Raw genomic sequence first — 22,242 nt, 5'->3', positions numbered from 1 at the left:
TTAAACATAAAAACATACAGTGTAATTTTAGATCATGCTTGTCATTAAACATCTCACAATTGATGGCAGTTATGACATAAATGTCATCAGAAACATTAAATGGAAATTTATGAAAAAAAATAGACTTATCTTTCTTAAATTGATATAATTTTCAATTATCAGCAATATTTTTTGACTTGAAATGAGGCTTGTTTTTAATACCTTTTAAGAGCCATTAGTAAACAAAATAGATGACTGCTTAGTATCCAAAGAATGCTACATTGAAACATGGAAGGAATACAAATCAGTTCTAAACATTTAGAATTAAATTATTTTTCTTTCCTGAGTCTTTTGCTATGTATTGAACGAAGAAATTTGTGAAAAGTTCTGGTCAACCAAAGCAATGTTTGTACATTAAGAAGGATTTCACTGCACCCATCAGATATTCACACCAGGCTTTACACACTCTGTCCCTACCTCAAACCTCATCTATATCTAATTCGTTTGTGTAACTTACAGTCACTGTTAATGCAAATGGTCTCTTCTTCTCTCTGTAAAACACCTTCAGCCTGTACAATTGAGGAAAGAAAAGTCAAAACTTTTGCACGCACTCACCCTTGAAATTAAGCTGCATGAAAGCCACAATCTCCACCCTTACACTAGACCAGCAGGTGTCAGAAATAAGTTATATTGGAATGAGATTTTTCTCCAGGTAAAGCTGATGCTCCAAAACAGAATTTCAGTCTCCCAATTGAAATGCTAATAAAGTCTAGTGACATTTTTGTTATTTTTGACATATTTCCCTGGATGAAATTCCTTTAACCAAAACTAACCCAGAAAAATCAAACCTCTAAGTTTATTCTCAGCTTTGTGAGCCATACAAGTCAAGTTCACAGGTGGACTCACTTTAATAAACCTCTCATTACAAAACCCACCAAGTTTTGAGTTCATCTTGTTGGTAAACTTAAACTTATTTTCTTCTGATTTCCAGACACCCCTATTCCTACAGTTTCTATTTTAATGAAGCTATTTTTACAGACACTTCTAGTGTTTTGGTGTAGCACTGAACTCTAAGACTGTGTCTGTCTCTACAAAAGTTATGGCCTGTAACAACAGCAGGTTCCTGGCATCCCATGCCTTATCTTTACTTAGATGGTTATTCCCTGACATTAATGGTGCAAGGATTCATATTTTGCACTTTTTGTGCTGGTCTCTGACTCTGTGTTGGTCAATGTTAACTCTTGAAAAGTCATTTTTTCTAAAAGGCTCCTCCTTTTTATCATTTTGAAAGAGAACTAAGGTATTAAATAATCAATACAACATCTTTGTTTGCCTGTAGGTGTTTTAGCTATGCAATTGTTAAGATTGCAGACCCATTAAGTAGAAGAAATAAAATAGGGTTTAACTTTATGACTAGCAGAAGGTATTTTATTCTCAAATATCTTAATAGATGGACATGGTCAGTCTTGGCCTCATAAGGGAAAAAGATTTTCTATAAATGTTGATGAAGCAGGTGGAAGTTAGAGATTACAAGATGGGCACTGACTGCATGGAAGAAGTTGTTGCGATGTCATGTGTAGAAGGATGCCTTTCGCCATATAGAACAATTCTTTCCACGACACACAAGCCCACCACAGGGTTAAAACTTTTCCCCATGTTATAGCTCAGTCCTTTCCTGAGATTGCTTTCAGCCTTAGGGTTCTATGATTTCACTCCCTCCACAAGGGCTCCACACATAGTGAATGTCATATTTGACAAGAAACACATATTTGTGAAGTGCCTGCCCTCAACTAGTTGTACCTACCACAACATTGAGGTTCTTCCTAATGCTATCACTGTGCCCAGAAAGCGTGTCGAAAGCAGTAATAGTAATTGGGATTTCTCCCACAGTCAGAGGGACAACCGAGAAATAGGCTGGTGTTGCAGAGTTCCCCTTAGCCTCCAGCATCAGCTGCACAGCCTTCTCTGTCGCCTCTGCGGTGCACAGCCCCTTCACTGCTTCCATCGTCACTGTAACCTGCGGGGACAAGGCAACCCCTGCAGTCATGCTCAGTGCATCACTGCACAGGAAAAATACCCCAGCTCCACCATGGCCAGATAAGAACGGGAAATGAGAAATAGGTCTAATGGGAGACTAGATTTTGCTTAAAGTGTAAATAGCAATGCAGGCATTTTGCAAGACAGAAAGTGTTTTTCACTTTGCTCCCTTTACTATTCTGCATTTATAAAATGGGAAAAAGTATTTCTCAAAGAAAGTGATCCAAAGAGTTTGTGGAGTCTCCCACCTTGGAGATATTCAATATCTGACTGGACAATCTGCTCTAACTAGACCTGCTCTGAGCAGTAGGTTGGACAAGAGACCTCTGGAGGTTCCTTGTAACCTAAATTGCTCTATGACCCTATGGTCTGTTTACATTAATCTACACCAACTAGGGCTGTGAAGGTAAATCGACTAGTATTTCTTCAGTACACTGAATCTGCAATATAGATTTGGCCTATCCCTGAACCACAGGGAATCAAAAAGGACAGCGCATTTTTATACATCCCAGCCCTACACCATTCAACATAGTTCAGAAGGTGCTGGTCAAGTAGAACTGGCTGAGATGGGAAGACATGAAAAAAAGACCATCAGCCTGAGGATGATGGAGGCCCTAAGCCCAGTGACAACTGTGGCCATATACAGAGCTGGATATGGGTCACATGCAGACATAAAGTGCCTTTGCATTGTATGCAGAATTAATTTTGTGCTAACGTATTGGATTGTGTGCTCATAATTTACCTCTGTATCTTGTGTACCTGCTTAATCAGCAGCTGGGTGTTGCCCAGATTGATAGGTGGCAAAAAAGTAGCTGGTTGCTTCAACGAAGTGGGAGAAGACATACCCAAAGACAAGGAATTTGTTTGTGTAATTTGGTAAATAAATTTTTTTATACAGTAAGTTTGATTATTAAGTAGAACTGGATCCTGTCCTTGGGGAGACTTTCAAAATGGGAGCGTGATGTCTGGGCTGTAGGAGGGAACTGAAAGGAGGCTGGGTCATTTAAATTAAATTATTACACAACTCTACATCTAGCTAGATAGACGTGTATAGCACAACAGTTGGTGATAATACTACCTGGAGATCACTGGGCAGATAGTTGTAAACCACTGCTTTTATTTCTAGTTGTTCATGTCGTCTGACTGAGTATGGTAATCTCAGGGACACAAAAAAGTCTTTGAAAACTGTGAACGTGTGGGGGTCAGCTATGCAAAATCCTGGGGTGAGAAAAAAACAGATTTGACAATTACACACCAAGCATCAGCTGATAAAAAATTAACTGTCTAATCAAAACTCATTGCCTAGGCTCCCCTGAGGTCAAGAGCAGGAGAGGGAGACACGCATATCCAGAAAGCATTTCAACTCAACTGCACTAAAGGCCTATGTCGGGGGTCAATGATTTGCCCTCCGGCAAATCGCTGCCGTGGTTTTCGATCGGTGAAATTTGGTAGGAGTGTCTGTAGATTTTGTGAGTGAAACGTGGCCCAGCTTTCCTGCGAAGGCCATGTGTAAAACACAGTGACCTTTCCCCGTGTTCTGTAAGCAAACTCCGTGACCAACGCTGCAGGCCTGCATGAGCCTCCCTTTCCGCAGGGGAGAGGGCAGTGCCACGTAGACCCGTTGTCCCTCCTGCACAGTCCTGCTCAACCCCGAGGAGCTCCCAGAGAGCAGCACCTGGGAACCTGGGCTCTCTGGTGTCCAGCCTTTTCTGATCCTCTGCTAGTCTCCTGGTGCTCTTCTCTTCTCTGGCTTTCCAGAGACTGCAGACTTTTATGCTTCTCTGAGATGGCCAGAACTCACTCCCAGAAATACTCAAATAAAAGTGATGCTATTACCACTATCTTTCTTGTGGCTTCCTGGCCAAGCAGAAGATAACACATAGGTTGGAAAGAATAAGAGACAGTTTTGATGTATAATCTTGGCTCCTTCAGAGCCCCCTCAATGTTGTCTTTATAAATACATATCTAACCTTTAAATTCTATCTGGGCTTTAATATGGCATAAAAGAGAGAAGTAAATGTTGTGATCAAAACATTTTCTGTTTTTTTTTTTCAGTACAGACTGTCTCACTCTGTCAACATAATGTTGTATTTCTGTTTTAAAAAAAATATATGGTCTCTATTAATCTATGCAAAGAAACCCAGTAAAATACCCAATACTTATACCTTTTTGGGGAGATATGCTTATTGCCTGAATTTCCCAGGTAGTTATAGAGTCAGGAGCAAAGTTTTCTACACTAAGAAACACAAAATAAAATGTATTAGGAAGGACATATAAAATGCAAACATTGTCATTTGCTGAACTTTAAGTCTTGTAAGGGAAACAAATATTCCCTCAGTTGTGGAGACGAAGTACTTGCAGATATTCTGAAGTCCTTCATATCAGATAATACATAAAGCTGATATTTATATACAGTTTACTGTATGCATTTAGACATATTCATCGAGTCAGGTAATATAGTACCTATGGTTTCCAGGGTTTTTCACTTCTTCAAAATTCCACCACCAACTCTCAGGAAAATAACTGCGCAAGTTGACAGAGGTTTCATCAAACACTTCTTCATGGTCATCATAGTCTGTAAAACAAGAGTGGGGTTTCTGTTCTGAACCCTTTGGCTGCTGACCTTAAACTGGCTTTCAGGGAGTCAATTTGTCAGAGAGAAAGCAGCATGAAAAATACTCTGATTGAAAAGTCTGCATCTGGGTTTCATCTTGTGCAGTAAAAAAAAAGAATGTTGAAAAAAGAGAAGCAATGATCAGAGACTGTAATTTAACAGAGGATAATTCTTCTTTCCAAGTTCAATAACTATATGCTACTAAACAAGAAAATATTTCTCTGTAGTAATATGCAGCAAAGACGTTCCCATCATCCCATATTTGTGACAGAGCGTGAATGGAGAGCTCAGAAAAATGGTAGCAGAAGTTACATTCAGAATGGGGTCATTTTCAACAAAAAATATTTTGTAATATGAGCTCTTGTGTGATCAGCGAAAGACTTTGGGGAGAAGAAAGGAAGAAAGAGACAAAATTGTCTGCTGCTGAAGTGGCCCCTTCTCATGAGGTAGTGTTTTGGAGATACTCAGATGTTATAACAGTAGTACCACTAATGAAATAGTCATGAAACCGAGATCACTCGGAGCCCTAAAGTCAGACAACCACCCCCTGCCTTGCTCCACTGTTTGCGGCCTCCCGGGGTGTGGGCAGGGGCCAGCATCTCCTCCATAAGGCTGTTCTGGGGCTAAGTGATTCTCGCCTTTCCTCACCCCAAGAAGTTATCCCATCCCACTCCCACATCCACAGGAAACAATTGTGGAGATGCAATAGCACATGGGTGCTGCGCTATACCAGGGCTCACTGAAATACCAATGTGAAAACTTCCTCCCTGGCCCCACCACATTAAATGCCCCTTAACACTCCCTTGCCATCCTATGAAAGGTATTTTTCTGTAGACAAATTGCATGACACTCTTCTTTACATCGTGCCAAGCCCACTCTGATCCTCCGCTTCGCCTCCTTTCTGAGGGCTGTGGCTTTCTCACAGCAGTCCTGGAAGGCGTTTCTACATGCGAGGGAGCCAGCTACCCTTGTAAGCCTTTTCGCACAAGAAAACTTCATGGGATTTAATTTCATTCCATCTTCGCAGCATTTTCGTAGATCAGTGTTCTGATATTTGCTGGCTGCAATGTAATCAAAGCCCAGAGTTAGTAGTGTGGAAGTAGCGATAAGTGTAAAAGTGTTCATTGTGCTCATTCCTGTCATCCTTTGCATTTAATGTTAGTTGCTATTGCAACAGTCTGCCTTCAGCTGTGGACCGGTTCTCCATCCTAAAAACAGTCCACAAACACAGAAGGAAAGCATGGTCCCTATGGCATCCTAGATATTCTATTCTAAGCTTTCTCTTAAAATTCAGACTGTGAATTAAAACTGCCTCCTTGGCAGATTGGAATTAGATATCTCTATAGAAATAGTTATGGCAGTATTCTCATTCTTGAATAAAGAGACCAATATCAGACATAAGGAGAATCGCAGGTTCTAGACTTCATGTCTTCTGGCAAGAAAATATCAATTTGTGTTTTGGTTTTTTTTTGTTTGTTTGTTTTTTTAATTTAGACCAAATATCATACTAGCTCTTCTCCTAATCAGGGGACAAAGTACCAAAGCTGGCAGAACTTCAAAGCAGAATATCAAGAAAAAAAATAGGATCTATAAAACATTTTCTGGCTATACAAATAATTTTGAAAAACTTTAAAGCCATGATTGATTCCATGGCATGTTATCTAGCAGAATTATTTCACATTTGGGATTATAAACTGGTGAATTAGTTTATATTGTCAGCTGGGCCACTCTTTGTTTTATTTTTTCTGAGTTGTTTTGATAGATCAGGCCACACAGCATAGTATGCACACTTGTGCTAGACTATGTCACAACACAAGAACTGGGACTATGAATATACTGGTATCCTTTACTTTCCCATCACTTCTTGCTCCCTAGACTCAAGCCAGATCCCTTTGCCTATCCTGCTAAGACTTTCAGGCCACCAAGATGAGCAGACATACCAATTCCTAACATTTTCTGCTGAAAATCCGAAGATCTCTTCTGCCTTTTGGTAACCTGGAGGCATTTATAGCCTGGGAAGACACAACAGAAGGTCTTGGTCAGGATACTATGACAGTAACAGCCTGGTCAGTCAAGTCATTCATGGAAGACCCATTTTAGGGCTCGTCTCACTCACAGAAGACCCACAGTTTGATGAGTTCTTGACAGCTCTTGCCAACGGCTGCCTGCCCCAGCTGAGCTGGACACCAAAGGACCAGCAGCCAAGATCTGGGCTATCTGAGCTGCCAGCACCCAGTAGAAGAACAGAAGAAGAAAAATCCACAGGCAACAGGGATTTTACAACATCACAATAAAACGTTTCTGATTTTTAAGCAATCAGCCTCCCCAGATCTATAACGGTCTTGTACAAACTTCTAAAGTAAAAGGCAGCTTGCACTTACCTTCCCGAATGTTGGATTTAATTGTATCTGATAAAAAGGCCAGACCAACATCAGTAAAAACTTGAACACTATTTGCACCACCACCTGCAGAACATCCAAGATCATACGAATTCATAGCATTAAATACCTGCCAAAGAAAACAGCATAGAGAGACTGTACACACTTAACAAAGTTTGGGGGTTTTTAAATATATATATTTAAAAAGATCTTGTAGCCTTTGACTTGCAGAAGCAAGACAAACTGGTGATACAAACTGCATTTGGAAACTGAGATTGAAGGTGAGGCATGTTTTAGCTGGGGAGTGTTTTCAAGTAATGCTTTTTTAATTTACAAACTTGTCTGCCGTAGCATGGAAATCCTCATCTTAAATACATCATTAATCTTAAATAGATCCTAAATTGCAAAAGAAAACCATTTTCAAGTTTAGCAGAGCTGTAATTAAGCAATTAACAGGTATTAATTAGATTTTGATCCTCTCGTTAGTTATGGAAAGTTTCTCTTGACTAGTAGATATGGTATTTTCTTCTTACAGATATCTTACTTTTTTGGCGGTAAGCTTATTTTTCTTGTTCAGAATAAAAACTGCTTTATCAACCACAGCTAAGGCCACTGTTCCTGCATGGTCCGTTTCAATCCGTAAATTGATGTTGTCTGTTGGTTCGTATATCTCTCGTTCTGTTCTCACTTTAATCTAAACAGAAAAGATTGAAACAAAAAATGTCACATATGTTAATAAAAAGTGAAGACTCTTTGGCCAGGAATATTGTCAGCTGCGACTGTCAGCAGTCAGAGGCTGTGGGATGTTCCTGTATTATGGTGCTTCTGACCGAGATCCTGAGCTTTGGAAGATGTAGATGCAGATCTCTCTCATTGGAGGACAATGTGGGGGGTTAAAAGATGCGTCTGTGCAAGATATTGGGTGTTTCCTTTCAACGACACTTAAGCACCAACAGTAGGTAAAAGTATGTGTAAGGGGTGAACTAGGGCCTTCAATATAATTTTGTTATTTTCCAGTGGAAGCAAAATTGCCATAAAATATAACAAAAGACTAATTAGCATACAAAAGTAACTGACTTAAACCAGTTTGTAATAGTACTACCTCCTTTCCATCTCACACTTGAATTTTTCAGCATGACGGGGTTCAGATCTGGTTTATATCTGATGTAGACACTTCTGTGGTTTAGGAGGAAGTAGCCATGGTGATTACAAAATTAAGATAGAATTATTAATAGAAATGCAAACTTAAACGTAGCTGGGCTTTGTCATTGTATGAACAAAGATTTGGCTTGTGTGTTAGAAGTGGGTAGTTTTTTTAAAAAACTTTTTTCCCAATGAAATATCACATTCTTTTTTCAAAACACACATTTTCAGGAGAAAAATCATTTTAGGTGGCTGATGCTTTTCAACAGTTGTGTTTCATGCTACTGGGAAAAATTCTCTTGTCTTATTTTTTTTCCTTGTTATGGTACCAAAAAGGAGGAGGACAAAGGTGAAATAAAGAATTAGAGGGACCCCTATTTTGTCCACACTTAATTTTCTGATGTAAACCATTATTTTTTTAAAGTGATTCCGAAGTGCTAAAAAGCCACAAAAAATTACTTTTATCAGGAATGAAAAAGCTTGAAAAATTACTTCAAATTATTTTTTTTTCCCCAGTAAATTGCTTCACTTTCTTTCATGTGATGAACCGCACTACAATAAGACAAAATCATAAAGAGATTCTGCCCCTCAACGATTCTGTTGGTGTTTCCCTTCAAATTTCTAATATATAGACACTTGCAGAGGGGGATTTATCTGTATGAAACTATAATTTTCATGTCTCTGAGGCACAACCTGTACTATGGAAGAAAGCTATCTCTGCCATCACTCCTGGGAGCCTTTCCCAGCTATATGTTTTAGCAAGAATCCTGATAACTCCCTTTTTCAATAAAAATGAAATGTCTTTCCTTTTTTAACCCCAGGCCTGCACTTGCTCTGAGGACACCCCATGTTTTTGTTTTTATTCTGGAATACAGTAGCAGAAGCTACTTGCTTTGAAAGTACCTTTCCTTCGCAGACATCCATAACATCCACCCATACAGAATCAGCAACAATCTCTCGACGGCCCTCATTTGCAATGAAGTAGTAAGCTAAAAAGCGAAAAGCGGGCACCATCTTCTCTGTGATTTTAACGTTTACTATTTTGTTTAAGGAGGGAACTCTTTCCAGAAGCTCAACTTGTCCCTTTGCCACAACCTGCAAGGCAGAAACAAACAGAAATCAAATACTCTGAATACACACTACACTGGGCATTATGTTGCATAATTTTATATATATATCTAGAATTTTCTGAGGCCATTTCTGTTTTAAATTTATTCTCTTCTAATGGCACTTAATAATTAATTCCCAACCTTCATACCAATAGCCTGGAGGACACCAGCACACAGTGCCTCTAGCACAGGAGTGTGGTGGTAAGCATCTGCTACACTGATCCTGTGGTCTGGGTTTGACCACAAATCTACCACCCTCCACTCAGTTGAAAAGGGGGTCCCAGAAGACAGTCTTATTTTTTGTCTTCTACAATAAGAGCTCATCACCCCCAGGTGGATATCAGCTTTATTTAATAAGTAATCAGTCCTGAATCTTTCAGATGATGTGGAAGGGTTGGAGTGGGAGGTTTCACCCCAAAATTATTATTGAGGATGAAGTATCACAAACTGGCTCTTACTGATTTCAGCCCATCTTTCACTATTTAATTCCTTTCTTCCTGTGCTATGTTAATTATATTCATAGTTTGTCAGAGGACTGGAAGACAGACAAAGTGACAGGGCTGATAGTTCTCTTCTCTGAAAAAAAAACACGTGCAGCTTTTCTAAACACACAGTGAATGGGCTTCAGGAAGAAACAAAGACGTGCTGCAGCCTGGTCGGAAATCCTCACTGCCTTCGTTTAGGTGACCGAAGTTCTGGAGAGAGCCTTACTGTTGAGCTCCAGCAGTATTTCCCACCACCCCTCCCACACACCCTGCCTGCCCAGCACTGCACCTTCCCAGAGCCTGACAGCACCAATTCCAACCTTATGTTAAGTCTTCCAACAAAAATAACCCCCCAAACTTAAATTTAACTCCTAGGAATACAATTATTCCAATATATCAGAGTCCTATTAAAAATAAATGGGAACTGGTGCCCATGATGCTATCATCCTGGGAAATTTAAGGTACCAAGGGAAATTAGTATGAAGAGAGGGAGAAGGTAATTAAACACATTTGACATTCAACACATTCATTCCTGGAATGTATCCATGAACACATTTGTCTCCTTCAGCAGCATAAATACTTTGCATTCCTGGTCCCAGGCTGAGCAGGATTGTTTCCTTGATTTTCCATCTACAGAGCTGCCTTTCAGACCCAGTTTCAGGATGATATTCAGGGCCATAACACCCAGTGCTTTCAGTGATCCTTCATGATGTTATCTGTCAGAGATAACACTGACCTACCTGTTAACTAACATCAGGTGCAAGTAATATGAAGCCAGGGTAATATAAGAATCATGTGTTTTTCACGAAATAAACAATAGTTAACCATAAAAGGTATTTTCTGAGGTATTCAAGGTCCCCTAGAATATGACCAAGTTTTCTAGTTGCAGGGACAGAGTCTTATGCATATGTCTGATCTACCCAAAACAAGGTGGACAGTTTTGTAATAGCTGAAAAAAGGTATTTATGGGACTCAAACCACTAAAACCAATATTTAATATTGGCTTATTACTAGGGAAGAATACAGATTGGAAGGAGTAGGAAAGAACAAGATTGGGATTAAGAGAAATCAAATTGTCATAGATATCACAGAAGTTATCTGTCTAGGATTTCAGCTTTCAAGGATGTCAGTTTAGTATCTTTCAAAAATATCCACATAATTATGTAGACAAACATTACCCCACGTGGACCTTTTTGCTCTAGACTCTATAAGAAACTACAGACTAAAATTTGTATTTATGTGTTCTTCAGAAGAAGAATTTATAAAAATCTGGATAGTACATGCCAAAAAATATGTGCAAATATGTAAAAATAACAGAATCATATAAATAGTTGCTGGAAGGGACCTGTGGAGTTTGCTAGTCCTACTGCCTGCTCTAAAATGAGCCATCAGCAGCATAGGATTAGGTTAGATGTGGATTTCTCTAGTTGAGTGTTGAATGCTCCTGAGGATGGCGATTCCCTAAACTCTCTGGGGAACCTCTTCCATTGTTGCATTCACCAACAGTGAAAAGATTTTTCCAAAATGAACCTTCCAGGCCATAATTTGTAGCCTTTGTCCACTGTTACATTGTGTGGCACCACCTAGGAAGGTTTGTCTCCGTTATACCTGTAATTCTTTTTCAAGTAACTTTAAGTTGATATTAACTCACTCTTAGCCTCCTCACCCAACTGGACAGGTCCAGTTCCCTCAGCCTGTCTTGGTAGGTCAGGTGGGCTAGGACACTGATCTTCTTGGTTGCCCTTTGTAGGATGCCCTCTTGTTTCCCGTGTATCACTAACTAGACAGGTGTTCTGAGTTGTACAATTTCTAAAAGAAATTACTGATATGCTGATATTCTTTTTACCATATAATAGAAATAGTCAATCTCTCCACTGCCAGACTGATGAATATCATTCAAGGTGATGCGTAAAGTATCTCCAGGTGCCAAAACAGTATGTGGGATACTGATGCTGAGGTAGTTTGATGAAACAGACTGGTATCTTTCAGCTCTGATACTGGTTTCAGGTGATTCTAATTTTTCTTTTCCCTCTTCAGCCTTTACCTGTCAGGGAAGAAAAGGACAGAGTGAGTAAAGTGTCCCCCGGAAGACAGTATAAAGTGTCACCCTTAAACCGTACATTACCAGCTTATATAGAAAATGCTGGGAAAATAGATGAATCACTGCTGAGACCTCATTAGCAGAACCTGGCATCAAAAAACAGGATTTTGATTACTTTAGACTCTTATCCTATTTTGTCTCTTGCTGTATTTGCACTTGATATTTTTCAGACTTGGCTCTTTCTGAATATCTATGGCTCAAAAGTCACAAAGTCATTTTGTACTTAGACAGCTTTTTCCCTTTTTATATTCTGCACATAATTGAAGATCCTGAGTGTCCAGATGTAGCCTACTGTCTGTGTTGCTGAGGAGCTTCTCCTTCACCTTCTTCTCATGATTTCCTGTCACTTCTCATGGTGATATTTCTTACAGTCCCATTTCCATCCTTCATGCCAGGAAAATGCACATTCAAACCACAAAAAAGCACCTCTACCACCTATGCATGTACTCCCAAAGCTCTGATGTAGGACAGTGTCCTTCACTTCCATGAGACATCCCTCAGGCCCCTGGTCTCTCTAACATACCTTACACAACCTGGACAAAGCTGTGCAGACGGTGTAAGAAATCATGTTTCACCCTCTATGCTAATTTAATGAAAACTAATCATCTCCACAGTCATTTGTAATTGTCTTATGAGCTCTTCTCAGCAGTGTATTGTTAAACACAGATGTTTGGTTTTTCATTACCATTATTTGAAGCATCTGAGCATCTCCAGGGATGTCGAATGTAAAGGGGGTTAGACCCTCTTTATTAGAAAGTTCAGTCTTCTTCACTGGGGGTTTTCCAGGCAAGGTAAGAGTAGCAGTGACAGGTAGAGAGGCAGCAGGAGAGCCATCAATCAAAGTGACAGATGCCTATTGAAAACAAATATTTTTCTGTTACTTCAAGAAAATTCCTGTGCTTAAATGCCGAAAATGAGCAGCATTTATTTTTATAAAAGGAGAAGAAATACCGAGCTGTACACATTCCTGCTTGAAAACTTGAGCTTTGAGAGAAGAGGGTAGGAAATGACTCGTTCTGGACTCCAGCTAAGGTAAAAATCTGTGAACACAGATTAATAACTGTCCCAGGTTTTCACTTAGCCTCTATTAGATCTCAACTGATCCCAGAGATATTTGTCTATTAGATGGTAAATTTCTTACTAACTTTTTGTAGAAATCTTTATAGAAAAACTTGAAGGTGTGAAGTTTGAAAAGTGAAAAACATAAGTTTGTTTTTTTTTTTTTTTAAAAAAAAAAACCAATATCCTGTTTCAGTTTTCAGAATTTTAGTTTGATACAGAATTAATTTGATACAGTATTATTATTTTATTTTTTTGATGTGAAAGTGAGGAAGAGGCTGCTACATGGTTTATAAAATCTTAGAGTGCAACAGTGCACGGATGACTTCCAGAACAGAAAGCCAGCATTTTCTGGTTTCAGCTTCCCTACTCAGGCTCTGTGTGTACAGAAATGAGAAAAACCAGACACAAAACCAGTAGCTCTGTGTTGTACCTATTCCTGAAGGTATCTGTCCTACAGAGCTCCCACTGGATCAGATAAGGATTTTATAAACAGGGCAAATATAAACCCCTTGTTATGGAGGCAAACAGACACAGTCGGCTAATTACTACATACCACAACAGAGAAGGGGGCTCCAGGCACAAAATACTTTTTGGTGTTAGACAGATCAACAGTATAAGGAGATTTCACAAACTTCAGATTGCTGAGTTCCTCTTCCCTCATCTCACCACCTGTTAATATCAAACGGTATGTGTTGCTATGGGAGCGATAACTATGTACTTGCATATTACCATTAGCATCCATCATTTCTGTTTTCAAGATTAATTCATTTTTAGAAGTGTGTTTAAAGAAAACTCCCCAAAGAGCTTCTGCCCGAGAAGAGGAAGAGGTGCATGCAGGCGGATGGGGAACACAACCAGAGCCCGGCCGATGCAAGGACAGGGCAATGTAAGCCAGCACTGGCAGGAGTGTGCTCTCAACAGCTCAGACACGGAAACCTGCAAGGTGGTTTGTTACTCACAACGTAACAATTCCCCTCTAACACATCAGCTGGAACAAGGTGCCTGTAAACACAGAGCACTCTGGCACCACAGGAGCCACTGCAGACATGCATCTCCCTTTCCGAGCAGTCAGGGCTTCGCTCCTGGGGGAAGGGTCCATCAAAGTCCAACAAAAAAGTCACTCAGAACCACTAGAAGTGTTTGGACCTTAGAGCTCTAATTTTATGAAAGAAAGTTGTGTTGTTTTTTTTTTTTTTTTTTTTTTTAACTACTTGTAAGAGTTAATGTCACCTAATATCATCTTCTGCAACTTTGCACCTACAAGGCAGCTTGAACATTTGCTTCCCCTCTAAGATTTTTCTAGTTAGACCACTCATTCTTCTAGTTAAACCACTATCCATACCCATGTCTAAAAAAAAAACAGTTACAAGGCTTGGTTTAAACTAAGTGCATTTAGAGACATACTTTCAATGTCCTTATTTTCCACTTTAACACTCCAAGGTTGAGAGGTGTCAGTAAAGCCCACCAGTCTTGCCTTGTCATGCATATAATTAATACCAAACCCAGCAAGTACACAAGTGTGGAGGCAGCCTGCCTGTGGTGGAAAGAGGAAGCATGCACAGCATGGTAGAGACCATGCCACACCATGAGATCTTACGTCCATCATTCTGGTGTGGTAACAGGAGGTCTTTCAGCCCCTTTATGCTCTTGCAATAAATTCTGCGACAGTAGTGCATCTTAAGTACCTACGGTAGGTTATACTAAAGAGCTGCACAGCTGCAATGTATTTGATTTAATTTTAGGGTTCTAAGGAATCCTACTTAATATTTAGGATTTTGGGGAATTTTTAGCCTTCTAGTAGTTCTAAGCTAGAGTGACTAGATTCCTTCTATAGCCAATGGGAACAGATACCTCTGGAGTGCAGTTTAACCCATCCATTCCCTATACTGACTATGCAAAGTGCCTGAGCTCTGACTAGATGCCTTACTTACAGTTATCTAAAATAAAAGGGATCAATCTCCCTATGAACAACAAGAAAAATCTCACCCATGTTGGAAAGGTCAGCTTCATCACAGATTCAACTTCAGAGGTCAGCAGCGAAGTTGTGCCTCTCACCTTAGCCTCGTATAACTGACAATGGCACTTGCTATGTCCCAGATAACCCACTGACCACTGCATCTAATTTAATGCAGTGCTCGCTTGTGGGTAGCTCTAAGATATCTGGGGGCCTACTCACCGTGATTAGCACTGCTGTGAGCAAATGCCTACACAAATCCCTTGTAACAAACTCTGGAAATAATTATCTGTCCTCTAGGAAAACAAAAGCAAACAGCCACTGAAAAATCAAAGATTGGTTCAGTGGGACAAGATTTCCTACATGAAAGATTACACTAAAGAAAGATCAATGTAAATATTTCAGCCTGTATAAGCTAAGGCATAGTGTACTCACTTGCAGTTTCCACAGTGCTAACAGCAACATATAAATGAAGCCCTTCCAGAGTGGAAATACTCTTTCTCACTTTCTCTTCCAAAAGTGATGTCTTTAAAGTAACTCTTCCTTTCCCATTTTGAATCTAAAGCAAAAGTGAAAAAAAAAAGTGACAACCATTTACTGGTTTGTTTCCATTAGAATTAAAAAATTGTTCCTTATGACTGTGGTATTACAGGGATCTATTTTTTTATAATTTCTGACAGTATTCAGCTCAGCCAGGATAAATCAGTATAGTTCCACGGAACTTCAGTACTCACTGATAGCTGTTGCTCCAGGCCTGGAAGAAACACTTTTTTCTCATTTTCATCAATTATCCCAAATCGCACATATGCAGCACCTTGAATCCCTTTCCCATAAGAGTGTCTTTGGAAGGAAAAAAGTGAGGAGATTAATCATTACATTAATAAAAAGCAAGCATAAGTCAGACTAATAATTTTATGCTGAAATGAAATTAAGATATCTGTAGGCATCCCATCTGTAACTAATAGCCTGAAATCAAAAATTGGTCCTACTCACTGGTAATTTGGACATGAAGACTTTTACTGGTTTGTGTACAAAGTGGTGATTTTAAATGCAAAGAAATATATGGAGTAAATCACATTGGCAGAATCACATGTGGAGACATCATCTGACAAAAATTACAACAGATTAATTTAAAAGTTTGTTTGGTTTTGTTTTGTTTTTTGTTTTTTTTTTTTTTTTTTACAAATTAATGAGAATTTTAGTTGTAGAGTGAGGTCTCACACAAATCATCCCCTTCACAGGGAGCAAGGGAGATATCCAGTCTACCTAGCTTGGATGAACAGATAATTCCTTTGTATAAGACACCTTGTGAGCAGAGCATTTAAAATAGGGAGCCAGAGAATTGCCACAGGGACTGTTATTTGGTACCTCTGAAGATCTCCAGAGTCAGATACTACCTGCTCAAATCTTAATACATTCATTAAGCAGAATAGACACCCTCCACCCCATGTCTCTCCTGTGGATTTACAGTATAGCATAAGGGATTATAAGTGAAATATTTACCAGATAGGTATCTGGCCAGAGCACCCCTGAATTCTCCATATATGTCAGAGAGAGAGAGGATAGGGCATGTTGTGGCACCTGGCAGGCTCCTTGCTGCAGCACAGCATGTAATATGCTACAAGAGACCTGTCATGGCCACAGTGGTGACTTTTGCTTGTGGAAATTCTGCTCCATCTCAGTTCTGTAATGACTTATTTTTGTTTGAACAAAAGCTCTTTCAAACTGACCTGATCAGCAGCACTGACCTGTATCAATGAAACTGAGACGCAGTTCTTAGGAAAATTGCTTAAAATGTCAGAACTAGTAACTGCAGCAAACAACAGTCAATACACCAAATAACTGTTCATTACATGGATGGCCAGTTTAGAGAAATAAGTTCAATTATCAGGAATTCTATATGTTGATTTTGATGAAAGTCAGGCAGGCCTACATAGGACCACTAGGATCTCTTCCAGTGGACAAAAGAAGAGTATCCAGTTATTCAATCCCATTTTTTCTTCTTAAAATAATTATGATGTTAATGAGTAGTGAAGTATGCATGAAGGAGTTGCACAGTCCAAAAACTCAATTTTGAGTACTGCAATAACATACAGAGAAAACGTTAGAAAAGATTGAAATATTAAAACCAGTTATCTCATATCACTTCATATCACAGTATCAAGTAAACGTGATTAAAGCTAGTATTTAGTCAATAGAACCACATACAGAAATTAAGGTAATGAAGAGGAGATTAGAAGAATTGAGTTTGTTCAGCCAAGCAAAAGGAGGTGGGTACAGGGTTGTGCCTGCTCGCTCAAGATGTGCTGGGGAAAGGAAGGATCGGCACAGTCAAGGTGAAGAACTCAAGGACAGTGGGCAGAAGACCAACAGGGTATAAGATGGCCAGTGACTAATTTAAATGAGAAATAAAACCCACTAGAACCTGGGGGGTGGAAGATCAGTCTTCCACTTGGATACAGTGCCAGGGTTCATGCAGCAAATCTAGCAACCGCACTCTGTTTGGACCAGGTGAATTAAATTCAATGAAATGAAAAGAGCTCAGTGCTGCCTTGGAGGCACAGCCCACACCTGCTCTACTAAACCCCATGCCTTCCACAGCAGACCTGGGGTGGACCTTGGTCCATGCTCCCTCCCAGTGACTTTCCAGGAATTGTTTGGGGAGAGCTCTGTGGCTGAGGCCAAGCCTGCGTCATGCACCAGCCAAGCTCTGGGGCTCAGGAACCTTTCCTGGAACTGTTTAATTTACAATCCAGGTGTCTCAACTATCTTTTCTGGCATCACGTTCAAATACAGACAAAGTTTCTACTGTATGAGAATGATTCCTCATATAAGGAAAGCATCTAAGAAATAATATCTCAAAAGATATTAAATAATGCTTGAATATAATAATAATTTGGTTGTTGCTCTCATTTTGGAAGGCTTTCCAGAGTCAAACACAAGAGGAAACACAAATGGTTATGGTAGTGGTGATAGTTTAGTCACATACACTCACATAGTTCAATGCTAATATTTAATGCCTATTTAACTAAAGGCTACTGTAAGCCAAATTACTTACAAGGTTAGTTGCTGTCAGCGCTTAAAGTCACAGACTTTGGTTTTATAGACCAGGCTTTTTTATTTTAATCTATATATTAGCAATTTCTATTCCTAGATCTTTCCTCCCTTCTGTACTATCTCCTCTCTGCCATCCCCATCAGCTACTGAGATAGATATATTCAAACTATCCAGTGATGACTTATCAATAAGATATTCTTACACTATTCAGTTATGTGTGTCTTTGTAATAGGCAACACTCAAAGGGGCTTTGCCTAGGAAACGTAATGAAATACACTGATAAAATTATAAAAGTTATTCTGTAGAATTAATAAATTATTAGAGTTATTAGTAATTATTTCACTATTAAAACATTTCCCAAAAATGTCACATGTTTATTTTTATATTTTTCAAAAATATTTGCAAACCATTAATAGTCAAAATACTAAAAGTGAATGGATATAACAGGCTTTACAGACTTCAAAAAGAAATACTGATTATTTAATAAAATATAGAGAGTTCACTTTCCACTCTCTTGGGTAGCATTACTGTACAGAAAATTTGCCCACTGTTTAACACTAAGTATATTTAACAATACTAGATACAATAACTCTGCGTGATCCTATTTGTGGTTTTGTGTTAAAAGAATCTCAAGGAACGTGGTGAATCAACCTCAAAATCCATGAGGTATTTGATGCAATTCTAATTGGATATGGGATCAGGTGTAATTTATTTATTCTCCACTGATCCCTGTCTCATGGGCTGGCCAGTCCAAAAGCCGTGTAGCCGTGTGTCATCCAGATCAACCTTGCACTACTATGCAGTAATGCACATGTCTGTAGTGGTGGTCACGGAAACTGCTCTGATTAACTGTATTTATTCACCTGGAAGTATTTCTGCATAAAATCATTCCTCTCAAATAAGCACTAGATTATTAGTACCAAGCTTCACCTGGCTTTGAGAAAAATTCATACCCGAACTTGAATCCATCTCTACTTGAATCACATTAAATAACAACATCTGAGGCTTTAGAATGTTTCTAAATATTTAAACCAAAAAGTATAAAGAAAAGCAGGTTATAGGTTTGCCTGGAACCTTACCTAGAAACACAGAGGAGAATCCTGACTAGTCACCTTTTTACTAGCAAACTAAAATATTCAGAAGACCTTGTTCCATTTTGATGACCACTACATGGACCCAGGTAGCATTTTACACTGATGTCTTAAGTTAGTAGTGGAAACAGAGAGTATAGAAGATTGAAGTCAGATTCAAATTAAGCCAGAAGCTGGTCAATGACAAGAAAAAAGAAGAAGCTGCAGTTCATTATCTACTTATCTGCCTCCTAAAAGAGCCTCCCTCTGAGCACACATACTTTGCCTCAATATCAAACACAAAGTTTTCATCCCAGATGTGGTAGTATGGCTGAAGTGGGGTGAGTTTGACTTCAAAAGATGGAAGTTCTGCGTGAAAAAAAGAAGGCAAAAGGTCATCACAAGTGAGTTTCAAACATACCTTAAACTCCTGGCATGTGCCAACACCCACTGAGAGGATGTTTTAGTTTCAACCAGGAGTGCACTTCTGAAGCGAGTCTCCTGACCAGCTTCCTTTATTCTTCTTTGCCTCACATAGTGGAGCAGTCTTCAAGCACACAAAATTAATTTATTTACAATGAAAATAAGCCAGAAGATAAGATCTAGCTGCTAATGGACATTAAGTGCCCTGGACTAGAAGCAGCCTGAGGTAAACCCACACTGAAATGGGTTGTGTGGAGATGAGGTCCTCAGCACCAGTTGTGCCACTCTGCAATTTGTTCCTGTAAAACTAAACTATTTGTTACTGTAGTTATAGCCAGAGTAATTTCCTCCTCAGTGTAATTGTTTGCAGAGGATGCAGTAGTCTCTACTATTCTGTTACATTCACTAGATAAAGCAAAACTAGTTTTGTTAAACTGAGACTTTCATATAATCCTGAGGTTTTCTTTTGCCTTTAAGTCAACAAAAAAAAACAAAACAAAACAAAACCAATGTTGTGGTTTGAGCCTGGTCAGCAGCTAAACGCCCCGCAGCCGCTCACCCTCCCTCCCCCTACTCGGGAACAGGGAGGGAATCGGGGGGGCAAAGGGAGACTCGCGGGTTGAAATAAAAACAGCTTAATAATAGTAACAGAACAATACACTGACAGCAGTATCAACGGGTAACGTACCATACAGCTGCTCACCTCCCACCGACCAACACCCACCCACTCCCAGCCGGCAATCCCCAACACAAAGGCCCCACAGCCACACTCCCAGAAGAGAGAGCCCCTCCCCGTCCTCTCCTGCCTTTATATAGTGAGCACAGTGTCACATGACATGGGATATCGGCCAATCGGGGCCCAGCCCTCCAGCTGTGCTCCCCCCGCCCCCGCACACAGGTGAGGGCACTGGGCCCTGGGGAGCCCCTGGGGTATCAGGGTGCTGCAGCTCCTCCCGCTGCCAGACCAACGGGAGCTCTAGGCCAGCCCCAACCAGGACACCCAAAAAAACAAAACCAAAACCCCACACTAAATTTTACAAGAAAACATAATTTCAGCACAAAACTAAAAAAAAAAAAAATCAAGCCCTTTCTTACCCAGATTGTTAAATTTCTACATTTTTACTTTCTCTACAGTTTTTACATTTTGACTTTTTGCCCTTACTTTTCTTAACAAAGTTTCTCTGAATATAGGAACAACTCTAATCAACTTCAAAACTGAATTATACTGAGAGAAAATAGATAAATTTTTTTTTCTTCATTTTAGTCTTCAGTAAAAACCTTAGCCAGAATTGCAATGATTTTAAAATGAAGCTCATCTCTGTTTTTTTTTCTGTAGTAGAAGAGCACTTCCAGAAAGGGATGTTTGGTGAAAAATCTTAGTTACTAAGTCTGTATAAAAATAAATGTTATTTGAACATAAGTGGAAGGCACACAAAACCAGAGTTCTCCTGTGCATCAGGGATAGCAATGAGACACTGAAACACTGTCAATATTGTCCTTGGTACCTAACTACAGCCAGGTTTAGTCACTGCAGTACACCTTTTAACACATAGTGGTTAATTAATATATTTATAATGCAAAATGAATGTTCTCTTACCATATTTTTTAACTTCAAATTCAGCAGAAACATTAGACATTTCATGTTGATGAAACCAGGCTTTGATTTTCCAAGTTCCAGGCCTAAAGTTCAGATTCAGCAGAAAGTAGTTAATTAGGATTCCTCAGATATTTTATGATGCTAATATGTTTAAATTCACATTAAATGCTAATATTTTCTTTTCTTTGATCTCATCCCAACCTAATTTATTAATGGATTTCTCTTTGCTGGGAAGAGCCAGCAACATTTTTTCAGATGTCCTAGGAAACTCTTAAAAAGACTTTTTGAGGAACTGCAAGATAACATATTTACAAACCACATGTAACATGCACTTTTTTGAAAAACGCTCAGAAATAGAGAACTCATCATATATTTACTATAGCTTATCTTCACTGTAATGTCAAAATCATTCTAGCACGCAAGAACACATTGAATATTAAGTAAAAGCTTGGCTGCTTGAAATCAGAGGTAATTATTTACACTTTGCAAACTGAGCCCTTACAGAAATGTTGTCCTGAATGTAGTCATACTGTTCAGCAGATATTTAAGCAGTTTGCTAAATTATTCCTTACCAGGATAAGTGTTGCTAATTGCAGCACATTAACATTAAAGTCTGGACTCCTCTCTCCAAGATAAGGTGTTTAAGGGTAGCTATTTTAAAGGTAACCATTGAGCCACAGGCTCAATCTCTGCTCCATGGCGAGAGAAAGACAATTTTGACAGGTAATTAATTCAAGCAATTCAGCAGTTAAAAATCTTAGGTACTTCAACAGGTAAGGGGGTGAATCTGGATGTGGGGTTAGTCTTCCTCACTTTAGATGTTTTACTGTGAAGTCCTTCATCTGTGTAGGTTCCCTTGGTCCCCACTACAGCCAATGTAGAGAAACAGTGCTGAGACACGGTACATCTCATCCTGACAGAGGCATCTAAGCCAGTTCTGATGAATCGCAGCCTAAATATGTGACTTCCCCTCCAGTGCCAGGGAAGGGAGTGTGGGCTGACCGGCTGAGTGTGGAGCCCTGTATGGCAGGAGGCTCCAGGGCTGGCTCCGGAGCAGCCACGCCTGAGTGCGCAGTCCTGCTTCCCAGGTGTAACCAGAGCAAAACTGCCTGATTTGGTTCAAGAGGAATGGTCAGTAAAGCAGACAATACATAATAGGGAGAAGGAAAGAAAAAAAAAAAAAAAAAAAAAAGAGAGGAAATCAGGGGAGCAGAGCATAAGGAAGGGAAAGGA

General features: G+C 39.5%; 1 protein-coding gene across 3 annotated transcripts in view; it reads right to left on the bottom strand.

The window, feature by feature from the left end:
- LOC104357035 (complement C4) overlaps positions 1-22,242 on the bottom strand; it is a 58,398-nt gene that overhangs the window by 21,222 nt on the left and 14,934 nt on the right. For all 3 annotated transcript variants that reach the window (XM_033000254.2, XM_033000253.2, XM_033000255.2), the window contains 17 exons: positions 21,010-21,092; positions 19,271-19,358; positions 15,597-15,702; positions 15,298-15,421; positions 13,462-13,577; positions 12,532-12,699; positions 11,592-11,789; positions 9,055-9,246; positions 7,553-7,702; positions 7,012-7,138; positions 6,571-6,642; positions 5,491-5,691; positions 4,480-4,591; positions 4,182-4,252; positions 3,095-3,234; positions 1,784-1,996; positions 497-548 (listed from right to left, as the gene is read on the bottom strand). In XM_033000254.2, the coding sequence (XP_032856145.2) occupies positions 497-548; positions 1,784-1,996; positions 3,095-3,234; positions 4,182-4,252; positions 4,480-4,591; positions 5,491-5,691; positions 6,571-6,642; positions 7,012-7,138; positions 7,553-7,702; positions 9,055-9,246; positions 11,592-11,789; positions 12,532-12,699; positions 13,462-13,577; positions 15,298-15,421; positions 15,597-15,702; positions 19,271-19,358; positions 21,010-21,092 (2,213 nt within the window). The remainder of the gene's footprint in view (positions 1-496; positions 549-1,783; positions 1,997-3,094; positions 3,235-4,181; positions 4,253-4,479; positions 4,592-5,490; positions 5,692-6,570; positions 6,643-7,011; positions 7,139-7,552; positions 7,703-9,054; positions 9,247-11,591; positions 11,790-12,531; positions 12,700-13,461; positions 13,578-15,297; positions 15,422-15,596; positions 15,703-19,270; positions 19,359-21,009; positions 21,093-22,242) is intronic.

The sequence above is a fragment of the Tyto alba genome, unplaced genomic scaffold (genome assembly GCF_018691265.1).
Source record: "Tyto alba isolate M040663 unplaced genomic scaffold, T.alba_DEE_v4.0 Super-Scaffold_45, whole genome shotgun sequence".
Classification (NCBI taxonomy): domain Eukaryota; kingdom Metazoa; phylum Chordata; class Aves; order Strigiformes; family Tytonidae; genus Tyto; species Tyto alba.
Note: the sequence above shows the minus strand (reverse complement) of the source record. Positions and strands in the feature narration are given on the sequence as shown.